The sequence below is a fragment of the Electrophorus electricus genome, chromosome 8 (genome assembly GCF_041902795.1).
Source record: "Electrophorus electricus isolate QZ-2024a chromosome 8, ASM4190279v1, whole genome shotgun sequence".
Taxonomy (NCBI): Eukaryota; Metazoa; Chordata; class Actinopteri; order Gymnotiformes; family Gymnotidae; genus Electrophorus; species Electrophorus electricus.
Window position 1 is genome coordinate 630,001 of NC_137504.1, and position 26,215 is coordinate 656,215.

At 42.0% G+C, this 26,215-nt stretch overlaps 1 protein-coding gene across 6 annotated transcripts in view; it reads right to left on the minus strand.

Annotated features, from left to right (window-relative positions):
• Positions 1–6,408: 6,408 nt before the first annotated feature.
• The window catches only part of gabrg2 (gamma-aminobutyric acid type A receptor subunit gamma2), a 48,163-nt gene continuing 28,356 nt past the window's right edge, over positions 6,409–26,215 (minus strand). Inside the window, exons 7-10 of one of the 6 annotated variants that reach the window (XM_035527299.2) lie at positions 23,668–23,820; positions 19,409–19,614; positions 17,699–17,722; positions 6,409–11,803 (exon numbers count right to left, since the gene is read on the minus strand). In XM_035527299.2, the coding sequence (XP_035383192.1) occupies positions 11,522–11,803; positions 17,699–17,722; positions 19,409–19,614; positions 23,668–23,820 (665 nt within the window). In that variant the 3' untranslated portion in view covers positions 6,409–11,521. The other 5 variants (XM_035527300.2, XM_035527302.2, XM_035527303.2 and 2 more) reach the window with 5 other exon arrangements.

The window sequence follows — 26,215 nt, forward strand, 5'->3', positions numbered from 1 at the left end:
TGCCTTTTCAAAATGAAGTATTCTGCTCTGGGATCAGACAGATTTCTATGTCATCATTTCATGCAGAAGTGAAACTCTGATATCAGTAGACAGGATTCATTCTGCACGGTTCCTGAGAGGCCAAGCGTCTGCACGAAGACGGAAGGAATATAAATCCAGCACCAAGGTTACTGCAAATTAATCTAGATTATTCTAGATTACTCTAGGTTACTCTAGATTATTCAAGGTTACTGTAGGTTACTGTAGGTTACTCTAGATTATTCTAGTTTACTCTAGGTTCCCCTAGGTTTCTATAGGTTACCCTGGGTTACTATAATTTACTGTAATTTACTCTCGGTTACCCCAGGTTACCCTAGGTTTCTATAGGTTACTCTAGGTTACTTTAGGTTACAGTAGGTTTCTATAAATTACTCTGGGTTTCTGTAGTTTACTGTACTTTACTCTAGGTTACCCCAGGTTACCCAAGGTTTCTATAGGTTACTCTAGTTTTCTATAGGTTACCCTGGGTTTCTATAGGTTACTCTAGGTTTCTGTAGGTTACTGTAATTTACTCTAGGTTACCCCAGGTTACCCTTGGTTTCTATAGGTTACTCTAGGTTTCTATAGGTTACTTTAGGTTAATCTAGGTTACCCTGGGTTTCTATAGGTTACTCTAGGTTTCTATAGGTTACTGTAATTTACTCTAGGTTACCCCAGGTTACCCTAGGTTTCTATAGGTTACTCTAGGTTACTTTAGGTTACAGTAGGTTTCTATAAAGTTACTCTGGGTTTCTGTAGGTTACTGTAGTTTACTCTATGTTACCCCAGGTTAACCAAGGTTTCTATAGGTTTCTATAGGTTACTGTGATTTGCTCTAGGGTACCCCAGGTCTCTCTAGGTTTCTATAGGTTACTCTAGGGTTCTACAAAAGAAGTGCTCTCACTGAAACACAGGAAGTGCTCTCACTGCAATAGACTTGACTCAAGCTGTTTTAGAGCAAGACAACATATCCATGTAACTGAACACCACTCAGCTGTATAATAAATAAGAAAAATAAAAGCTGACAAATTCATTAGCTTGACACAAAGACCTGCTAACTGCCAACACTAGCGCTCATTGGTCTACTGAAGAATTAGAGAAGGTGATTCTGAAGGCTTTTGTGAACGCAAAAGTACAAATTTAAAGAGATCGTTTAGTAGGAGCTAGTGCTTTAGTCTGGTGTAACTGACAAAATGGCGTTTACAGCATGCTCATGAAATGTGGAAATAACTGGTCCCACGCAGTTTTGTGACATGTCAGACTCAGAGGTAGAGAGTTAAATGATATTAGAGTACATGAATGTGAAATTTGAGGACAGAAACATTATTGTTAATTTGTCTTTTACACTCTGAGTTCAAACATCCAGTCTAAAAATGTTTACATCAGGATCTCAAGATGTTCATCACAGTATTTTTAAAGCTCACCATTGGTGCACATAGTGGTGAATATGTTACTCTAGTGAATGGGGCATCACACTTGACTGGCACTGGAACATTTTCATCTCCCAAAAATACAGGAGTGCCTGCAAAGCTCAGCGATCAACTGTCCTGCTGGGCGTGACAACCTATCAGTCAGTTAAACTACAAAAACACCTGCTCAGAAATATAGAAATATAGCAAGAGCAATTCTCTTGGATAACCTGTTCCTAAATAAGGTTATTTAAACTGCTATGTTTGAAGATGCAGCCTTAGCCTAATAAAAGGTGATTACTCGTTGAGATGTTATTGTTACTGGTTTGTCTTGTACATGACCAGAGCTGGAATGAGAGGATCTGATTGTTAGTATGTGCAGTTCTTGTGGGAGCTGCCAAGCTGGTGATAGCCAGTGCATACTGTGGACTAGGAGAGGGGAACAGAGCTGAAATTGGCAGCTACCAAGCTTCAAATTCATTTTCATTCACACTGGCAATGCTCCTCATCATCTCACTGCTCCACAGATTTGATTTGATTCTCTTCAGGAGGCTCTACACTACAATGAGAGAACGAGAGAGAAAGAGAGAGAGAGAGAGAGAGAGAGAGAGAGAGAGAGAGAGAGAGAGAGAGAGAGAGAGAGAGAGAAAGGGGAACATTGGGAGGGGACTCGTCAGCAGAACAGATTAGATGTCCTCTGTCAATCAGAACCCTTGGGTTCATCAATCGCATGAAAGCGCATCCAGAACTCAAAATCTCAAAGCGCTTCAGAGATGCTGTTGCTCAATTAGCCTTTCATTATGTCCAACAGTCCCACTGCTGTGAGGCTATACACTTTTGAACTTATTACTCCAAAATAAAGCAACGGAGAGGCCTGTCTGTCACTGCTGCAGATCTACAGGACACAGAGGACACAAACACGAGCAGAGTTGTCTCGTCAGGTCCAGAGTCAGTGACCTGCCAGGGTCTTCAGTTCACCACCAGCAGGAGAATAGATGCTCCAGAGTTGTCTCGTCAGGTCCAGAGTCAGTGACCTGCCAGGGTCTTCAGTTCACCACCAGCAGGAGAATAGATGCTCCAGAGTTGTCTCGTCAGGTCCAGAGTCAGTGACCTGCCAGGGTCTTCAGTTCACCACCAGCAGGAGAATAGATGCTCCAGAGTTGTCTCGTCAGGTCCAGAGTCAGTGACCTGCCAGGGTCTTCAGTTCACCACCAGCAGGAGAATAGATGCTCCAGAGTTGTCTCGTCAGGTCCAGAGTCATTGACCTGCCAGGGTCTTCAGTTCACCACCAGCAGGAGAATAGATGCTCCAGAGTTGTCTCGTCAGGTCCAGAGTCAGTGACCTGCCTGGGTCTTCAGTTCACCACCAGCAGGGGAATAGATGTACTGGTATATTATATGTGTACACGTGATCTGAAAAAGACTGCTATTGTGATGAGTCCAACAGATTTGTGAATCATAACCTTCCAACACCAATTTCTTCCTCATTATTGCTTTTCTCATTTACATTTAAACCTGTTTCATGCCTGTACAGGAAATAAATCACAATGAAATTGTGTCCAAAGATTTTCACTCCTATTCTTCCTTGAATTACACAAATAAAATATTTATTTGCCAATAGCTGCTAAATTCATAACCAAATGAGAGAAAGTGTGTTTCACCATGGCAGAGCAGAGCAAATGAATCCATTTCAGCTCTTCTATTGTTCCCGAGATGCCCTCACGCTGATGAGAGCTTGTTCCTGCTTGAATATAAAGTGGAATCACTCCCCTATCCTAAAACAATACCAAAGACAAATGTTATAGGCCTTAGGAGAAACTTTGCCCATGGAGACGTAGTTCTGGGCAACTCAGTAAGCAGAGAAGCACTCCTCTCAGACCTGCCTTATGATGCAGACCGTGGAACACCTTTCATTTATCTGTGCTTGCCTAAAGTGAGACTCTATAGATCTCCGAGATCACTGAGGCAAACAGATTAGTACTGACGGGGGGTGATACAGAAAGAGGACAAATTGTTTGTTTACATTTGTAAAACTGCATTTAATATTAAAATATAATGGATATTATTTTAGGATAGTGCTTTAGGATGTGGTAAATATTACCCCTGTGCCAATATAACCTACAATAACCCTGTACAGCTGTTATCATGGTTGGAAAGCTCTGTTTACTTCATACAAACCTCTTTGGCTGTGCGGTTTGCCAGAGGAGTGTTTTATGATGGTAGGTGCTACTCGCATGCGCTTGCTCTGGATTGGTCAGTGGCAGGCAGACTTAAAACACAACATTTGGTCAAGATGAGGCTGAAATTGGAAACCTAGTGCAGTGAAAGGGAATTCCCCCAGCTAAGAAAGAGCACTAGTATGTACAGATGGATCAGGACAGATATATATATATATATATATATATATATATATATATATATATATATATATATATATATATATATATATATATATATATATATACAGACAGCTCCAGAAAAAATTTGGAGGCAACGTTGCCAGGAGTTTATAGAATAAACCAAAACCGCTCAGCCTGGTCAAACACATACCCATCAGTTGTAAAACTAGAGAAACTGATGATTTTGTGGTGATCTCATTTTTTTCCGGAGCTGTACATCAGTTTCATATTCTCATTAGTGTAACTCTGATATTTACAGCAACCTTTGTAGGTCCATGTCACAGTATTCATCTAATTGCACTTTGTAACTAATTAGTTTGGCTTCAATTATTAACCTCATTTGTAAATCTATGTGAAGTGTGCAGCCTTCTGAACAGCTCTGCGATCAAAATGACTGAGACAGGTTAAATGGGTCATAATTCAAGGACGCACATGTGTCTTTCCATACTTTCAGGAGGTGTATGTACTGTACACAGCATTGTTCCGAAACCAATCCGACACAGCTGATCCTGGAAGTTGTTGAATGCATTTAGAAGCAAAAACCGAAACCAAGAATGTCATTTTATAATAGTCCAAAATCTCACACCTTACAGACAAAGATCTGTAAAGTAGCATTGGTACAGAAGTCTGACTCTCCTGCCATATTTCACTCATAAAGGAAAAACATACATATAAAACTATAATATGCTAATTTAATCAATTGGTTATCCTTCTGTTCCTGTCATGACAACAACCCCCTGTTCTCAGGAGTCATGTGCCTGACATCATGGGTCTCGCTGATTGGCTCTGCTGTTCTCTTCCAAGTGCTGGAACCGAAAAACGTCACTCGGTCAGGTGCATGTGTGCTTTGTTGTTTAAAAAACAAGCTTACCATTACTGTCGTTCTTAGAGATCATTAAGATGAATAAGATCATTCTTATTCAAAGAGATGATGGTGATGGTGGTGATGATGATGATAGTGATGATGACGATGGCGATGATTTAACATCTGTGATGGTGCTGAGATCCAGTGTTGACGCTGAGATCCAGTGATGGTGCTCAGATCCAGTGTTTGTGCTGAGATCCAGTGAAGATCTACCTGCTGAAGGTTGCAGGTTGTGTACTATGTGCAGCCGAGCATCTCAGCAATCACTACACAGCAGGCCAGTCAGCAGGACGCTGACCTCAGACCACTGCAGCCTCAGACTTCGCACCACTGGAGAAGCAGAGGAATAATGTGACTTTGCACTGCTGGAACAGTAGATGAGTCATGTGACGTAAGCTGCAGTGAGTATGACTCTTCATTTACCTTCAGACAATATCAAAGGCAAATTGTTGCTAAAGCAAAGTGAGTAAGGACCTGTGTGTCAGCACAGAGCAGCAGGAGGGAAGGCGCCCCCTGTCTGCTGAGGGCGGTGCAGCACAGACCTCAGGCACTCAGGGCTTGCAAAGATTTACCCAATATAGATGCAAATTCATGCTGACATTCATAACCTGTCATTGTTTAGTTTTAAATTTAATGTGATGGATTACAGTGCTAAAACGATTACATTCATATCACTGTCCAATTATTTAGAGACTGCACCATTAATCGAATCAGTCAAAGCTGCATAATTAAACACTGTTATATTGAATTTGCCTTTCATCTGTGGAACTGTAGGGGAACATGCTGTAATCTAAACATAAGATCAAAAATTAGGGCACCTGTCTGCTCATTCAATGCTTGGGCATCTTTTGACTAAAAATGAGGATTCATGTTGTTTATTTGCTCATTTAGATTTTATTATAATTTTTCCAGAAGTTAAACTTCTGCACAAGGTACTTCAATGATGTAAGCACAGTTTGTAAATCTTAACACCTGTAAAATGTTTGTGAAATATTTCTCACATATCATGTAAATGTTACAGAAACAACCTTCAGTGTAAGTCAGTATCACTAGACAGCAGGACTACACAGAAAAGAGTTATTGAACAGAGAATAACAGAACAGTGTTGTGATGTGGCATGGGGCTCTGCTGCCCGTCCAGAAGGTGTGAAGTTCTGGATGAAGAAGAGTCGCATAATCACCAAGACACTCGCTGCCATCTCAACTCCAACATCTGCACCTGGCCTCTGGGAAGGGGGCGGGACCAAGCCACTGGGGAAGGGGACACACCGTAGCTCCTCCACGCCACTGACCTGGTTGTCTGCAAGTGTGTGTGACACCAGCCGATGTGTGTCAGTGCCCTGGTCCAACCCAAACCTCACTCATTAGGCAGGTGAATGGGCTTATGGGAAATGGAGGAGGGGCCAAGGCACAGAGCAAATATGAATCTGTGATTGTCTGGCTCCTGTGGAGTGTCTGAATCAGAGAAACATGGTGTGGAGTGCCATCAGCCAAAACTGAAACAAATGTACTCAAATATAGTGGAAAATTAAAGCATTCACTTAAGATGAGTCATAGTTAACAAAGCAAAAGAAATGAAGAAATAAATAAAAGTGAAATGGCTCTGAAAATTCAGAGGTTTACAGGGACATGTCTAGGTGTGTAAGGGGACTGGTGTGTTGTGGGTTAGTCTGCTCAAACTGATCTGATGTAAGATATTTATGGAATTTGGACACATAGTAAGTTCATTCTTTTTATTGAAAAAAATTTCACACCTCTGTTCCTTTCCCTTCAGAAAGTGATTATCAGTACATCCAAGTATATAATGCAGACCCTAACAACAAACCATCGGTGTTTGTCCTGTACACTACTCAATAAATATATGGATATAGAGAGAGATGGCAAACAACTAACAAATCAATTGAATTGTTTGTTTTAGAGCCTGTCAGATACTGTCATAAATGGTAAATAATGTCTTCCCAGTTTGACAATAAAACAATATATATAACAATATATATTATTTACATTTTTTTCTTCACAACGTCTGTTATTTTCCAAAATAAAAAACACTTGGTCTTGATTTCTTTTTTCATAACTTGGGTTGGACCTGTTTGTACAGTCAAGGCGAGGGCAGGTGGACGAGGGGTCGGTGTCCAGAGCATTTCCACTCCAGCTGTTTGAGCGGCCGTGTAGTCCTCGCGCCCTAAACAGACGCCCTGCTGCACATGCAGGTCTGGAGTGTGTGGTTTTATTTCCTGCGTGCGCAGCTCAGGTCTCAGTGCCTGTGTTGAGGAGTATGAAACAGGTGATTGTTTAAGTGATGCACATATGTGTTCACAGCGATACAAAAAAAAAGACAACATTAACCTCAACGTTGACCTGGACCTCAGCATCCCACAGAGCTGTCAGAGATCAGCTATCAGAGCTAGCAGATGTGAAGTTTGTTCCTTCATATAACCAGAGTCCCTCATATAACCAGTTTTGTGACAGATCACCGTCCCCAATCAAATCATAAATAATTTGCTGCTAACAACATATCGAACAACCACTAAACCTGCCCATCGTGAAGATGTCCAAATGAAACCTCAGATCACCCTAGGGGCTGTAAGAGTCATTTCTACATTGTTATTGCAGGAATGACGAACACTGAATTAAAGTTAATGCCATGGTTTATTTTTAACCTAAACCATGCTACTGGCTATATTAGCCATCATTAATCACTGGTCAATTCCTTGACTGATCAATATATTTAATAATCTGATATATCCAGAAGTTCCCTTTCTTCAGGGTTCTCAGGTCTGAACTTTGTGTGCCATGATGTATGTGTCCCATGTAACAGACGTGGTGCTCCCAGTGGCACTGGGCATCTGTCTTGGGTCATGACCCTGTCTGCCCTTTGTACATCGTCTATTATAACTTATAAATCATTTTGGTATCTACATCAAATTAAGGTGGAATGGCTGAATACAAACAGAACACTGTCATAACCACACAAAGTATTCAATGATTCAAACTGGTTTCCATGAAACCTGAGAGCATATACATATTTTCTACAATCTTAAAAATAAATAAATAAACAAACAATGAATAAATACATCAGTACATATAGTAGCTCCATGACACAAAATGGTATGAAGTAGTTGTTCATTAAGATACTGTATATCCTGGCACTTAAATGTGGTCATCCACACACTGTGAAACCAATATTTACAGAGAGTGGACGTGCCCCATCTGATGCATGCAGCATCGATTTAATCTGAATTATAATCAGACAGAAGCACAGCTCTACTAACAGGAAGGGGGAATTATAATCAGACAACTCACATCAGTCCCACTGCCTTTCAAAGGAAAAAATAAAGCAAAACAACTCAGTGCAAATTTCGCCAATTCTGTTGCAGCCTGTGTTTTAAAGATGAACTGTGAATGTCAAAGGGATCATCTAGAAATGTCTGTCAAAGCAAACAGACGACTGAAGCACTGAGCAAACTGGACAGGGTTGGGATACTCCAACACGTAAGACATTCAGAAGAGCAAAGCGCCTCCCTGTTCTACAGTGTCTACACACACGCAAACACACACCAAATCCACCATCTCCCCAAAATGCTAAGAACTTTTTAATGGGTTGAAAACCTTCCCTGTGAAAATACCCCCATGTGAGTTACTGATCCAACATCAGAAGCCTGATATCAGGTGATGAGGTCACAGGGAGAGGGGAATGTGAGGAGTGTATTTTTTTGCAGCTAAGTGATAGTGGTGTAGTTGGTGTGTGTGATGTTGGAACTGGATGTTCTGCACAGTGGTAAATACACTTGCCGCGTTTACACATCAGCACACACACGCTGGCACTTGCCAAAGGTCAGATACAGCAGTTAAACACACACTGATGCATGTTACTGATACAGCAGTTAAACACACACTGATGCATGTTACTGATACAGCAGTTAAACACACACTGATGCAGGTATGAGGTGTTTCAAGGATAATAGCCTCTATCTGAAGGGACATGTGTGAGGTGTGTCCTGGATAATAGCCTCGATCTGAAGAGACAGGTGTGAGGTGTGTCCTGGATAATAGCCTCGATCTGAAGAGACAGGTGTGAGGTGTGTCCTGGATCACAGCCTCTATTGAAGTGACAGGTGTGAGGTGTGTCCTGGATAATAGCCTCGATCTGAAGAGACAGGTGTGAGGTGTGTCCTGGATAATAGCCTCGATCTGAAGAGACAGGTGTGAGGTGTGTCCTGGATAACAGCCTCTATTGAAGTGACAGGTGTGAGGTGTGTCCTGGATAACAGCCTCTATTGAAGTGACAGGTGTGAGGTGTGTCCTGGATAACAGCCTCTATTGAAGTGACAGGTGTGAGGTGTGTCCTGGATCACAGCCTCTATTGAAGTGACAGGTGTGAGGTGTGTCCTGGATAATAGCCTCGATCTGAAGAGACAGGTGTGAGGTGTGTCCTGGATAACAGCCTCTATTGAAGTGACAGGTGTGAGGTGTGTCCTGGATAACAGCCTCTATTGAAGTGACAGGTGTGAGGTGTGTCCTGGATAACAGCCTCTATTGAAGTGACAGGTGTGAGGTGTGTCCTGGATAACAGCCTCTATTGAAGTGACAGGTGTGAGGTGTGTCCTGGATAACAGCCTCTATTGAAGTGACAGGTGTGAGGTGTGTCCTGGATAACAGCCTCTATTGAAGTGACAGGTGTGAGGTGTGTCCTGGATAACAGCCTCTATTGAAGTGACAGGTGTGAGGTGTGTCCTGGATAACAGCCTCTATTGAAGTGACAGGTGTGAGGTGTGTCCTGGATAACAGCCTCTATTGAAGTGACAGGTGTGAGGTGTGTCCTGGATAACAGCCTCTATTGAAGTGACAGGTGTGAGGTGTGTCCTGGATAACAGCCTCTATTGAAGTGACAGGTGTGAGGTGTGTCCTGGATAACAGCCTCTATTGAAGTGACAGGTGTGAGGTGTGTCCTGGATAACAGCCTCTATTGAAGTGACAGGTGTGAGGTGTGTCCTGGATAACAGCCTCTATTGAAGTGACAGGTGTGAGGTGTGTCCTGGATAACAGCCTCTATTGAAGTGACAGGTGTGAGGTGTGTCCTGGATAACAGCCTCTATTGAAGTGACAGGTGTGAGGTGTGTCCTGGATAACAGCCTCTATTGAAGTGACAGGTGTGAGGTGTGTCCTGGATAACAGCCTCTATTGAAGTGACAGGTGTGAGGTGTGTCCTGGATAACAGCCTCTATTGAAGTGACAGGTGTGAGGTGTGTCCTGGATAACAGCCTCTATTGAAGTGACAGGTGTGAGGTGTGTCCTGGATAACAGCCTCTATTGAAGTGACAGGTGTGAGGTGTGTCCTGGATAACAGCCTCTATTGAAGTGACAGGTGTGAGGTGTGTCCTGGATAACAGCCTCTATTGAAGTGACAGGTGTGAGGTGTGTCCTGGATAACAGCCTCTATTGAAGTGACAGGTATATTGCAAGTTTTTCTTTTTTTTACAACCAGGCTGATATTCCACATGTTACCTGGACTGGTAATAATCAACAAAATAACAATTTAGTGCAAAACTGATATTCATATAAATGATGAACTAAAGAAATAACCTGCAGCCTTTTGGGGAAATGTACAGAGGTTTAGATGTAGTGGATGTGTAGCCACACCCGCCTCCGCATCCTCTACGTCATGCTACTAATGTCCTCCACGGCAAACTACACTGAGCTGAAATGTCCCACACAGAATCAATTTATCCTCACATCCTCACATTTGTGCTGTGGGACAAATGTCTCAAACAGAGAAAAAGGGAAAAAGACTGTGTTGTGGTAAAGGAAATAATGCATATACACTCAAAATTCACTTCAGATACCAAAGTGCAGAATATTTTAGACCAGGAAGCGTAGCCTATATACAACAACAGAAATGGAGAAATGTTGACATCAGTCAAGAGCTGGAAAAAAAACGTCTTGATAAGTTTGTTCAAATATGTATGCTTTTATGGAACAGCAGTTCTTGTGAATACTGTTAACTGAGTCACTGGTGAAAGCTTAGTTCTCGAGACAAAGAATAAATAGTTTTCTGTTTGTTCTTTTCATTTTTAAAAACAGCATTTAACTTGTGGTTGTTGTTTGTACTTTACCCATAACCATCAACAGAAGACTTTTAAATATTTGTTCATTTTTGGCCTGAAAAGGTGCATGCATTATATTTAAATACTACAGTGTACAGTATTAAAGTATTTACAGTCTCTGTACAGACGACCATAGATTTGACCAGCTGTGACAACAGAAGAGGGTTAACACGTACTCTAAAACCTCAAATACTTAAAGTGTCACAGCTGACTTTTTGTGTAGCTTTAAAATGACAGTGACATCAGGACAGGTTTGTTAACTAATAAACAATGTAAACTCAGACACCACTTACAGAGCCTTTAAAAATGGTGACTGGTTTGTAAATAACAACATGTACTTGTTTGGATGTGCTTGTCCAAAGTTGTTTTCATAGCTCTGTGCGGTGCTACCCGCCCCCCTTACTCCCATCAGGCCATGTCATCGAGAACATGGCCCCAAACTCTTACCAACAGAACATAGCAGAGAACCCTCGATGTGCTAGAAACTTCAGGTCCTTTCTTTTGTTTCTTCAACTTATTTTGCTACAAGTTTTGCTTTGTACACAACACACATTCATTAGAAAAAAAAAAATTCAGAAATTCAGAAGAAGAGAATGATACCAAAAAAAGTACAACTTCTGCTCTCTCAGTGGATCAGATCTTCTGAATTGAAATGGTGCTGGACTACAGAACGCGGACGACAAGGGCGAGCGAGGCATTCCCGGGAGGGCGAGGCATTCCCAGGCATCTCACAGGTACAGATATGACACCCAGTAGACCAGGTTGAAGAGACCGAAGGCAGTCGGGAAGAAGATGCGTGCGTAGGAGTCGATCTTAGCGATGCGGATGTGCAGGCGGCCACGACGCCAGGCGCCTGAGCGACAGTCCTCAAAGCAGCAAAAGAAGCTGGTGCAGTCTTTGCCGTCCAGACACTCATAGCCGTACTCCTCGTCGCGCTCCTGCAAGTGTGTGGCGTTGTTCATCTGGATGGCAGTGGCTGAGCGCGGCCGGATGTCCACGGTCGGTGTCTGCTTTAGGAGAGGAGAGCAGATCAGTGGGGTGCCCCGTAGACACACACACACAGACACACACACGCGCACACACACACACACAGACACACACACGCACACACACACAGACACACACACGCGCACACACACACACACACACACAGACACACACACGCGCACACACACGCACACACACAGACACACACACGCACACACACACACACACACATGCACACATACAAACACAGACTCACACACACACGCACACACACACATACAAACACACACGCACACACATACATACAAACACACAGACTCACACACACACACACGCGCACACACACACACACACACGCACACATACACACACACACACGCACACACACACACACACACACACGCACGCACACACAAACACACAGACTCACACACACGCGTACACACACACAGACTCACACACACACACACACACACACGGACACACACACACACACGGACACACACGGACACACACACACCAATATACACACACAAACCAGGGAACCAACTACCCCTCCCATTTCCCAAAGGTAATTTGCACCTGTTCTAGGTAGTGGTTCTGTTAGCACACATCATATATGACTAAGAATATTGGCCTCATCTGTGTATAACTGGGGTAAAGGCACTACTTAAACCTGAGTCAAATGAGATGCAAATTAATTAATTTATGGCTAAATCATAAAACCACGTGCTAAGCTGTCATTCAGAATGCAATAGCGTTGGACAAATTCTGAGCTTTTCCTTTAATTTCATTAGAGTTTTTATACTCGTTTCACACTTGTCTCAGTACTACGTCCACATCCGCAAAACTCTTCAAACAGTTTGAATCATACCTCAGCACTTGTTACAATTTATTGCAAAATGCACATAACACAAATATAGCACAACTATAAAACAACTATAACCAAACTCTAACTATAACTTAACTACAACAAAACTATAATATAACTATAACACAACTATAACAACTATAACATAACTATAACACAAATACAATATAACTATAACACAATTATAACATAAACATAACTATAACACAACTACAACATAACAAATATAACACAACTACAACATAACTATAACTATAACACAACTATAACAAATATAACAACCATAACACTACTACAATATAACAAATATAACACAACTATAACATAAATATAACACAACTAATACACAATTATAACACAAATATAACATAACTATAACACAACTATAACACAACTATAACCCAACTCTCACATAACTATAATTTAACTATAACAGCTATAACATAACTATAATACAGCTATAACACAATTCTAACATAAGCTCCCATAAGACTGCTTTGTCAATCACAATCAGCAAGTACAATCAACTTCAAAACACAAACAGCTTGTACCATTACACACACACACACACACACACACACACACACACACACACACACACACACACACACACACTATGTGTTTGTCTTTCCTGTTTGCTGTTCCTAGGCAGCTAAAGATCTGTGTGATCTGTTAGTGTACAGCTCACAGTAGATGTCATGACTGAGTGAACTGTAAATGAACAGATGTTTTACTGCACTGCAAACCCAGAATAGCAATATTTACTGTATACAGTAAAACCATATTTGATCAAGAAAAGTATTCTTCAGGTTCACTGTATTCTTCAGGTTCACTGGATCTGCTGTTTGCTCCCACAGTACAATTCACTGTAGTTCAGAAAAATAATGAAAAATAAATGCAATCAGTAACAAATACAGTCCAGTAATACGGTAATTCTAATACAGTCCTGTAATATGGTCATTCTAATACAGTCCCGTAATATGGTAATTCTAATACAGTCCTGTAATATGGTAATTCTAATACAGTCCTGTAATACGGTAATTCTAATACAGTCCAGTAATATGGTAATTCTAATACAGTCCTGTAATACGGTAATTCTAATACAGTCCCGTAATACGGTAATTCTAATACAGTCCCGTAATATGGTAATTCTAATACAGTCCAGTAATATGGTAATTCTAATACAGTCCTGTAATACGGTAATTCTAATACAGTCCAGTAATATGGTAATTCTAATACAGTCCTGTAATACGGTAATTCTAATACAGTCCCATAATATGGTAATTCTAATACAGTCCTGTAATATGGTAATTCTAATACAGTCCAGTAATATGGTAATTCTAATACAGTCCCGTAATATGGTAATTCTAATACAGTCCTGTAATACGGTAATTCTAATACAGTCCAGTAATATGGTAATTCTAATACAGTCCTGTAATACGGTAATTCTAATACAGTCCCGTAATATGGTAATTCTAATACAGTCCTGTAATACGGTAATTCTAATACAGTCCAGTAATATGGTAATTCTAATACAGTCCTGTAATACGGTAATTCTAATACAGTCCAGTAATATGGTAATTCTAATACAGTCCTGTAATACGGTAATTCTAATACAGTCTAATATGTCAAAATGTGACATATTTTCATCCACTGTGATCAGCGGTCCTTCCAATGTGCTCAATGTGTCTGTGGAATTTGCTGTAGCAATACAGACTGACTGGTGGCGACACTTTAGTTCACATAGTCTACGGATATGGTGAATGTGTTCAGTGTTTTGAAAAGGTGGACGTGGTTATGAGAGTGTCAATACGACCGTGAAAATCCGTCAACTGTCATTAGACATGTAAACAAAGTTGAAAATGATTGGACATCACAGGTCTTATTTACGTAGATCTGCTCCTGACGGACTCTGCGTGCGTGGCGTCTTCTCACCTCACTCTGATCTTGTGTTACAGTTTCGTATGAAGACAAAACAGTGGTTTGCTCAGTAAGTCTGAAAATACACTGGCATTAGAGCTCCTCAGTTAAATCTCTCTTACTGAGGACTCAGTGCTTTAAGATGTGAGTCTATTTACCCATTCTGACTGTAGGCCATCGACTCCACTGACATTTAAATGAGTCTCTGGCTCCCTTTAATCTGTGTGCAGGAGGCCTCCATGAGAACTGATGCCTTCTTACCAGACTAATGAACTGTAGCCTTCAGTCAGCGTCAGGTCTGACTCTGCACAGCACCGACTGTCAAACCAGGGAAGATTTTCACCCTGGACAGTAATTCCTGCAAATCCCCAATAACCCCATTTCCCCAGTTGCCTAAGCAGTCTGTGGATAATGTGCTCAAGGTTGCTGACTGATTCTGCAGATTAACAAACAGTTCATCAACAACTGAATAAGTGTTATTACCTTTACCTTTAAGAATGGGAGACGTCATGTGTCATGTGTATTTTGCCCAGCACTAGAGCATTATGGGCTCTTGTAGTCCCTTTGTAAAACAAAGCGCGCCAATGCAGCCCAGCATCGCACCTGGTGCCGGCAGTGTCACGTGACTCCTCGCCCCTGGTGCCAGCAGGGTCACGTGACTCCTCACCACCCCTGGTGCCAGCAGGGTCATGTGACTCCTCCCCCCTGTTGCCAGCGGGGTCACGTGACTCTTCATCCCTGTTGTCGGAAGGGTCACGTGACTCCTCGCCCCTGGTGCTTGTTGGGTCACGTGACTCCTTGCCCTTGGTGCCGGCAGGATCACGTGACTCCTCACCCCTGGTGCTGGTTGGGTCACGTGACTCCTCACCCCTGGTGCCAGCAGGGTCACATGACTCCTTGCTCCTGACATGCACAGGCAGGCCAGGAGAGCTGAGCATCTGTCCGTCTCCATTACCCACAAACAGCTTTGCCTGTCTGGAAGCAGACGACCCTCAGATTGACGCCTGCGCCTGTCTCCACTTTTCATTTCCTGTTTTTTCCTGCTTTTTGTTCACTGTAAATTTTAAACTTTTAAAGTCCAACCTCAATTTCTTTCTAAACGCAGAGATTGATTCTGAGAGCAAAAAGAGTGTAAACAAATCATATTTTGACCTTTAAAATCAGCATTTCAGATTTCACCACTGATCTATAATAAAGAAGTGGACTGGTAGTAATGCCATAAATAATAATAAAATGTGTGAGTAATAGTTCCATCTCAAAAATCCTCAACAATATATTATCCAATATATTATGCAATGTATTAAAAACTACTTTATCCACCAGACAATGTAATTACAGCATTTTAATGCATAGATCTGAATGACTCCTTGATGGAAACACACCAAAGAAAGATTGGGTTTTTATTTTAACATGTGATCAATAATGTTAGCTTGAATACAAATGTATATTACCTTAAAATAAAAATATTTATAAAGTTATTCATTTTGTCCCCCTCCACGTTAGCTAAGCTAACTTTAGCTAACTAAGCCTGGTCAAGCTTTCAGTGTAATTGTGGTTTGAGCACAAACTAATGATGTCAGTATTACCTGTCTGATTAGCCAAATTAGCAATAGATCAGTTGGAATTTAATTAAACCATTTTAAAAGTGACAGTTACAGATGCTAGACAGCAGCTAAGCAGGTGCTAGATCTCAAATTTGTAAATAAGCGAAAAATGAATAAGCACATCCACAATATATGAACAACACCAATAAAGTACCAGAACGTCCTGCCACGTCACAGAAGGTTGACTGGCATGGAGAGGCAGCATAGTATGCAGTCCTCCCGAAGGCAATATGGCCATGTCTAGACATTTTATTGCATCAGATATCAGTTTATTTATTAGAGATCAGTGAATTTTACACATTTCAAGTTCACATTTCCATTCATTTGACATATTTATCAGTTCTTTCCGCTGGCTTTGGCTCTCAGTGCTGGGTAATCAGACCTGAGAGTGTAGCTCTGTGTTATTGTAAAGCTAACGCTATTGGGCTTTAAGGGGGTTCTTAAGGGTTGTCTCTTTCAGACAATTAAAGCAATGTCAACTGTTTAAGAAGAATTGGGTGATTCCCCCCTCACACACACACACACACACACAGACACACACACACACACACACACACACACACACACACACACACACACACACACACACAGGAAGGTCAGTAGGCAGGGAGAGAAGGAAACCGCCACTATTAAATTACTAGAACATTGAAGACGTAAACCCTAGTTTAGCCAGCAGTGCAACGTGCGTGTGTCGAGAATCAAACGTTAGCCAGCATTGCAACGTGCATGTGACAAGATTCAAGGATAGTCAGCAGTGTAACGCGCGTGTGTTTAGGTTTTAAAGCTCATGTAAGGACAGTCTGAAATGTGTGTGTGTGTGTTTGTGTGTGTGTGTAGGTATGTGAGAGTGTGTGTCTCTGTGTGTCATTGTTGGTCCAGCATGAGACGCAGCGCCTGTTAGTGGCGGGGTAATGCTAAGGGTGTTGCAGGGGAGTGTGACATCTGGGAGCAGGGTAGAGCACAGGCACGACACAGCAGGGCAGGGCTGTGTCACAGCGCAGGCACGACACAGCAGGGCAGGGCTGTGTCACAGCGCAGGCACGACACAGCAGGGCAGGGCTGTCTCACAGCGCAGGCACGACACAGCAGGGCAGGGCTGTGTCACAGCGCAGGCACGACACAGCAGGGCAGGGCTGTGTCACAGCGCGGGCACGACACAGCAGGGCAGGGCTGTATCAGCGCAGGCACAACACAGCAGGGCAGGGCTGTGTCACAGCGCAGGCACGACACAGCAGGGCAGGGCTGTGTCACAGCGCAGGCACGACACAGCAGGGCAGGGCTGTGTCACAGCACAGGCACGACACAGCAGGGCAGGGCTGTGTCAGCGCAGGCACAACACAGCAGGGCAGGGCTGTGTCAGCGCAGGCACAACACAGCAGGGCAGGGCTGTGTCAGCGCAGGCATGACACAGCAGGGCAGGGCTGCGTCAGTGCAGGTACGACACAGCAGGGCAGGGCTGCGTCAAAGCGCAGGCACGACACAGGCACATGCAGAGGGGTTCAACTCCCATGCAAGCAAAGTACCTTGGATGAAAAGAGCCGGAGGAGCTGAGAAACAACATGAAATAAAAAAAATAATAAACAGAGAAAGAAAAGGGAAACAAATTCACAACAAGAACAACAACCACAACAAGAACAACAAATGTAAAAAAATGCAAAGTGATGTCAACCAGGACAAATTGAAACCCGAAAGTGAGAAAAGAACAACGTCTAATAAATAGAGCAATCACTCCCACACTGTAACGACCACGACATAGACGCAGGGGGAAGGCACGTGAGCTGAGAAATCAAGACCACCAACTTATCAGTTTAATATTAATGAAATTAAATGAATATGTACCTCTTCTGTGGGTAGTAAATGCTTTACCGGCCAGGCCTGAGGTTGTCAGTGTTAGCTGGAAAAGCCACCGTTACCAACGCTTCTGCGCAGGGTTTATGCTGAGCACGAACTGTGATGTGAAGCTCAAGCTGAACTATGGTCTAAACAAACCACTGCATTACGTGATTACCTAATAGAAACTTATTACAAACGGTTGGAATGCTGCACAGGCACAACAGTCTTGCCAAACCAGAGTGCAGGAGATTCACTAATTCTGGCTCAGGCCAGAGCTAATGTAGCAGCAAAAGTCATGCGGAAACGCTCGCGTTTCAGAGTGAACCTCTCACAAACATTGAATAAGACACAGCAATGCTGTGAACGAATGAAGAGTTACTGGAAGGGATGGACAACATTACACAAATGAGCTGATTCTAACTGGCCACAATTATCTATCAATCATAATTAACCAAATGAGCATAATTTACATAAATGACTAGTCAGAAAAAAAATAACTGTCTTAGAGGCAACAGATGCACATATTTAGTTTAATGTGAACAACCCAAATCAGGATATGGGCACATCTAACCAGTGGATTACAGTATATTTTCATTATGATTTAAATGGTCTATTGGAAGACTTAAATTACAGTGTAAGCAAGATTGTACATCATTATGTCAAATTCTACATAAAATATCAATAGCTGAAATATGAATCTGGTCCTCTTTTTCACGCAAACGATGTCTGACGCAAATGACAATAAAACTGGACACAACAGTATCAACATCTTAAAAACTTTACAGAAAGACTCTAAAGAAGAAGTCCCTTGCCAAACTATGTGGAGAACCCTAACTGTAACTCTAACCCTATCTGCTATCCTAGAGACCTTTCTAAGCCAAACTTGGAAAAACCTAAAAATCATTCCTCTGCCTGACACTTATACACACAAATCAAATCAGAGGTTCATGGAGCCCATTTGTCTGTTTAAAGGCAGAATGATCTCCTTCAGACTGAAAGGTGCCATATGGGTGCCATTCCAGCACTTTGTGTTGTGGGCTTACTAGAGAGGATAAATGCAGGGATAAGGAACAGTTCTTCTCTCCTCCACTGTTCCACAGTGACACCCACTGAACACAGGACGCTCCTTGCAGTGTAACTGGATCAAAGGGCTGGGAACTATGTTGCTCCCTCTCTCGGTGTGTATTAAAAAAAATTACCCAAACACATCTTTAGCCCCCAGACCTTCAGTGCCTTTGTAGTCAATACACTACACCTGTAGCGTGAATCAATACCTCACACCTGCAGCACAAGCTGTTGGCTGTCTCCCTGCCAACGAGGCACAGAAGCAGAGGTTCCGTGTACTGCACGTTTTCTGCGGAGTGCCGTGATGCGTGTGCGGGTGTTAGAAGGCCACTCACTGGGTTCTTCTTCTTCTTGTCTTTGTTTTTGCTGGGCTTCCGATTGCTCACGAAGTAATGCAGCGTTCCGTACTCGATCAGAGCGGCGAAGACGAAGATGAAGCAGACGGACACAAACAGATCCATAGCCGTGACGTAGGACACCTTTGGCAGGGACTTCCGAGCTATGGTACTTAGCGTGGTCATAGTTAGGACAGTTGTGATTCCTGCACAATGGAGAGAAGCCACCTTAGGTTAAGAACCAGAGCAAAAACAGTGTCTTAGTGTGCAAGGCAAAGTTACACTTTAAACACTAAAGAACAGTACTAGAGGCTATAGTAGCATTAGTATTAGTAGTAGTAGTATAAGTAGTATTAGTAGTAGTACTAGTAGTAGCAGAGGCTATAAAAGTAGTAGTAGTAGTAGTAGTAGAGGCTATAGTAATAGAAGTAGTAGTAGTAGAGGCTATAGTAGTAGTTGTAGTAGTATTAGCAGTAGTAGTAGTAGTAGTAGTAGTAGTAGTAGTAGTAGTAGTAGATATAGTAGTAATCGTAGCAGTAGTAGTAGTAGTAGTAGAGGCTATAATAGTAGTATTAGTAGTATAGACTATAATAGTAGTATTAGTAGTGGTATTAGTAGTAGAGGCTATAATAGTAGTGGTAGTAGTAGTAGTAGTAGTATTTGTACTAGTAGTATTAGCAGTATTAGTAGTAGTAGTACTAGTAGTAGTAGAGGCTATATAAGTAGTAGTATTAGCAGCATTAGAAGTAGAAGTATTAGTAGTAGTAGTACTAGTAGTAGTAGTAGTAGTAGTAGTATTCAAGTTCAAGTTCAAGTTTGGTTTATTTGTCACATACATAGTCATGCACAATATAACTTGCAGTGAAATGGTTGAGAGTGCTCTATATTAGCAATATTAGTATATATTAGCAGTATTAGTAGCAGTATATATTAGCAGTATTAGTAGTAGTATTAGTAGTACTAGTATGAGTAGTATTAGAGGCTATAGCTGTAGTAGTAGCAGTAGTAGTAGTAGTAGTAGTAGCAGTATTAGTAGTAGCATTGGAAGTATTAGTAGTAGTATTAGTAGTAGTACTACTAGTAGTAGAGGCTATAATAGTAGTAATAGTAGTAGAGACTGTAATAGTAGTAGAATTAGTAGTAGCAGTAGTAGAGGACATTGCAGTAGTATTATTAGTAGTAGAAGTATTAATAGTAGTAGTAGAGGCTATAATAGTAGTAGTATTAGTAGTAGTAGTAGAGCCTATAGTAGTAGTACTATTAGCAGTATTGTTAGTAGTATTAGAATTAGTAGTACTAGTAGTTGGAGAGGCTATAGTTGTAGTAGTAGTAGTAGTAGTAGTAGCAGTAGTAGGAAAGGTATTAGCAGTATTAGTAGTAATATTAGAATTAGTAGTACTAGTAGTAGTAGAAACTATAATAGCAGTAATAGTAGTATTAATAGGAGAGGCTATAGTAGTAGTAGTAGTAGTAAAGGCTATAATAGTAGTTGTAGTAGTAGTAGTAGTATTAATAGGAGATGCTATAATAGTAGTGGTAGTATTAAGAGAGGCTATAAGAGTAGTAGTAGTATTAAGAACGACTATAATAGTAGTAGTAGTAGTAGTAGTAGTAGTAGTAGTAGTAGTATTAATAGGAGAGGCTATAATAGTAATAGTAATAGTATTAGGAGAGGCTATAGTAGTAGTAGTAGTAGTAGTCATATTAGTAGTAGTAGGAGAGGCTATAGGAGTAGTAGTAGTATTAGGAAAGGCTATAATAGTAGTAGTAGTAGTATTAGGAGAGGCTACAGTAGTATTAGTAGTAGTAGTAGAGGCTATAGTAGTATTATTAGTAGTAGGAGAGGCTATAGTAGTAGTAGTAGTAGTATTAGTAGTAGTAGGAGAGGCTACAGTAATATTAGTAGTAGTAGGAGAGGCTATAGTAGTAGTATTAGAAGAGGCTATAGTAGTAGTAGTAGTAGTAGTAGTAGTAGTACTATTAGTCGTATTAGTATTAATAGGAGAGGCTATAGTAGTAGTAGTAGTAGTAGTCGTATTAGTAGTAGAAGGAGAGGCTATAGTAGTAGTAGTAGTATTAGGAGAGGCTATAATAGTAGTAGTAATAGTATTAGGAGAGGCTATAGTAGTAGTAGTAGTAGTAGTAGTAGTAGTAGTAGTAGCAGTAGTAGTATTAGTAGTAGGAGAGGCTATAGTAGTAGTAGTAGTAGTAGTAGTAGTAGTAGTAGTGGTTGTATTAGTAGTAGTAGGAGAGGCTCTAGTAGTAGTAGTAGTATTAGTAGTATTAGTTGTATTAGTAGTAGTAGGAGAGGCTATAGTAGTAGTAGTAGTAGTAGTAGTACTCATATTAGTAGTAGTAGGAGAGGCTATAGTAGTAGTAGTATTAGGAGAGGCTATAGTAGTAGTAGTAGTAGTAGTAGTAGTAGTAGTAGTTGTTGTATTAATAGTAGTAGGAGAGGCTATAGTAGTAGTAGTAGTATTAGTAGTATTAGTTGTATTAGTAGTAGTAGGAGAGGCTATAGTAGTAGTAGTATTAGTTGTATTAGTAGTAGTAGGAGAGGCTATAGTAGTAGTAGTAGTAGTAGTAGTAGTATTAGTTGTATTAGTAGTAGTAGGAGAGGCTATAGTAGTATTAGTAGTAGTAGTAGCAGTACTCATATTAGTAGTAGTAGGAGAGGCTATAGTAGTAGTAGTAGTAGTAGTAGTAGTAGTACTCGTATTAGTAGTAGTAGGAGAGGCTATAGTGGTAGTAGTAGTAGTAGTAGTAGTAGTATTAGTTGTATTAGTAGTAGTAGGAGAGGCTATAGTAGTATTAGTAGTAGTAGTAGCAGTACTCATATTAGTAGTAGTAGGAGAGGCTATAGTAGTATTAGTAGTAGTAGTAGTAGTAGTACTCATATTAGTAGTAGTAGGAGAGGCTATAGTAGTAGTATTAGTTGTATTAGTAGTAGTAGGAGAGGCTATAGTAGTAGTATTAGTTGTATTAGTAGTAGTAGGAGAGGCTATAGTAGTAGTATTAGTAGTAGTAGTAGTATTAGTTGTATTAGTAGTAGTAGGAGAGGCTATAGTAGTAGTAGTAGTAGTAGTAGTAGTAGTAGTAGTACTCATATTAGTAGTAGTAGGAGAGGCTATAGTAGTAGTATTAGTAGTAGTAGTAGTAGTAGTAGTAGGAGAGGCTATAGTAGTAGTAGTAGTAGTACTCATATTAGTAGTAGTAGGAGAGGCTATAGTAGTAGTATTAATAGTAGTAGTAGTAATACTCATATTAGTAGTAGTAGGAGAGGCTAGCCCGGATGACCGTGTGCTAATAAGAACAGCTCACCATCACTTATATTTAGGTTAGCATGCTAACCTAACCAGCGTAAAGAACCGTTCTGTGCTTCCATCTACCAAACATGTCAGTCATTACCACAGCAAATATTAGCGCAGGGCTGCAGAGTTAGCATGTTCCACTGCAGCTCGTGTCTAATCGAACACTCCCACCACTTTGATTAGCACCACAGGCAAGATAACAGCGAGCATTCTAATGAGCCATGGTGGAATGACTGTGGGCCATCTGCTCCAATGGGTCACACCCAGAGCTACAAAGGAAAAATCACACACACTTGAGGGAGGTGGGGGTGTGCGTGGGGGGTGTACTCCAGCCTCTAGGCTTGTACCAATCTTATGCTTAGAAAATCTACCCTTATAAATAAACATAAAGAATCTCCACTGTTAACCATGCTAGCGTGAAGTAGTTTTGCAAAGACCCAGTGTTAAATCAGAGTAAAGACCATAAGTGAGAAAGCACGCTGCAGAAGGTCAGGTGCAAAGATGCATCCTCAGCAGACCCTGTCTCAGTGGGACCAGAGCGGAGTCAGAACATCCTCAAATCCCTCAAATTCTCCTTGTGTGGCTCAGGCAAGCCAGACGCCTGGGTTACAGCGCTGAACGCACACATGGCTGTATAATGAATAACTTATCAGATATGCACAAGACAAAAACCAAGCTTCATCCAGCCTGACTGGGTGCAGAGAGCTCATCTGGCCTGTGATTCGTGGGGGTGGGGCTGTGCACGGGACCAGGAGGAAGAGCTTAATTAGAGACAACCTTCACTAATGAATTCCAGCGCGGTGTTTGTCTCCGCTTGGGCGAGGCTGCACCATTATGGAAATGAAAGGTAACGCCTCAGCCGAGGGACAGCAGGCTCAGATGGGGAACAGATCTCTTTTCTCGCCTGCCCGTGTGTCACTAAGTCATTGTAGTTGTTGATATAAGTACCCAGGGACGTGCGAGCGGGCACAGCATCTTTGTTGATCCAGAAGGAGACCCATGAGAGCACGACGATCAGGGTGCAGGGGATGTACGTCTGGATGGTGAAGTATCCCATCCTCCGACTCAGGTCAAAGAAGACTGTCAGAACGACGTAGTCACCTGCAGAGCAGAGGAACAGTGTGGAACAGAAGGGAATGACATTTAGAATGGAGGCCACATGTATGGAGTGTAAGGGAAAGGCCGGCATGAGTAGATCAAAGCCATGTCCTGCTTTTGGCCAGGGTAGGTTATCCTGTTCCCACAGCAGGGATTACTGGGTGTCTATTACTATTGCCCATCTAGCAGTTGCTGACACCACAGAACTGCATGATGGTCACGTCTTTAACGCCTCATCCTGAAGCTGTTTCTGAATCCCTTTCGCTTCTGTTCCCTGCATGACGAGCTGATGGAGGGATCAGAAGCAATGTCAGGATGAGTGGGTGAAAGAGAGGAAAAGAAAAGCATACAGATATTCCCCAGAGATGTGAAACAGATATCACACATATGTCAAAGACATAGCATATTACAGAAACTGAAAATTAAAATTTGCAGGAGAAACTGAAAGAAACCGATTCTGACTTTCGCAATAGGAATACCACTGACAGACTACTAATTAGTCAAGTACAGAATGACAGTACAGAATGACCCATTCTGTCTCCCAGTACAGAATGACCCATTCGGTCTCTCAGTACAGAATGACCCGTTCCGACTCCCAGTACAGAAAGACCCATTCCTTCTCCCAGTACGTTCCTTATGCTCATAGCTGCCTACTAGGTCAAGAACTTTCCATTTCATTTGCAACATCAGAGCAGCAGTTAGGTAAATATAGAGGACACCTGTGCTTTAATGATGAAGCACCTTTGCTCTGACTGGGTGATATGTACCACACAGCCCTGGATTCCTGTCCCCTCTGGCTGTACCCAGACACTGGCTGTGCTAATAATCCAGAGATCCACTGACCTTTACTGTCCTCCTCAACAACATGATGGAGACAGCTGGGTATGAAGGGTGAGGGCTGGAAAGACAACTGGGAGATACCGACGTTTTAACTGGGAGATACCTACCTCTCACTCACTGTTGGTCTCTCCAAATAGCATCATTATTAAGCGTGCCTGTGGTGTCTGTGTATGCGTGTATTTCCGCGTATTCCTGCTGATTGGGTGGGTCTTAATGTACGCTCTCCTCTGTTCTTATTATGAGCCATGTTTGCTGAGGCCCCTCAGAAGCCCACAGTGCCTGCGCTGCCCATAGTCCATCTGTTATTACTCACACACTGCCGAGTCAGCGACACTGAGGGGCGCCACCCCAACCCTACATTAATAATGCTAATGGTCTTCGTGCAGAGCGAGCTTGCACCTTGCTAGAAGCCGCGTGCACCAGCTCCTGTGTTTTTCTTTCTTTTGTTCTTTCTTTTTTTGAGAGAGAGACAGAGACTCATTAGAAGCCGCGGTGAAGGCTGGTGAATGGCTATTGACAACACGCCTTCCATTAAGACGCGAGGCATGGCTCGCCCAGGACGGGTCGATAGCAGGCGTGTGGAGATGCAGCCCTCTTTAAAGGGAGCTCCGTAACTGTCCAGTTAACACGACCGAACTCTGTACTGCACAGACCTCCAGACAGCAGAAAGCGAATGGGACCACATTCAGAGAATTCAGTTTGACATGTTGAAAGAATTCATTCACATACACCCACACACACACAAATAAAACATTGATTTGATCAGCAGTGCCATGTGCCTCTTCTGAGCATGCGGGAACCTCACAAAAGAGCTACAGCTGCTCAACTGTTTCTTCAACTCCATCTCCTCGCTCAGCTCAAGGGCATCACAGCAGGCTCAAACCTGATTTGTTGTGATTATTTTCCCTTTAACGAAGGGAAAGCCAGCACAACACCTGAAAGCTCTGATCGCCCTGGAGATCTGCACTCCGCCTGCTTCCTCATAATGGAAACAAATCACTGTTGGCTTTGTAGAGTAAAACCAACATGCAAAACCAACATGCAAAATGATATTTATTTGAGCCTGGTTATCATTATCATTACTATGCAAAAACCAACCTAGGCACCCAGGAGGAAAGACACAGTGGTCCAGGTTAAATATGTTATCACATATTATACGTTAATATGATATCATATCTTCCTCTCACATGTGCTTTGGTGAAATCATCTCCCCACAGTAATCTCCTTCCCCTATATAATATTGTGGAGTGCTACAATAATGTGGCCGTGAAGATCATTTATCAGCCCGGCGGTGGGACATCCAGGAATGGGATTACCACCACAGGACACACACTCGTCCTCCTGCACCGCAACAAGATTACACCCATAAATATGACTTTTCTGCCCATTTCTGAAGGAGAAAATTGGGTGATTTGACAGGGGGAGCTGGTGTAACACATTCCTGAGTCAGGGATTCATGCGTTATGGTGAAGTCAGTGCTTGGGAATGAATCATCATACATAGTGTATATTTAACACACAATGCTTAGTCAAAGAAGACAAAAGACAGGCACACAGGA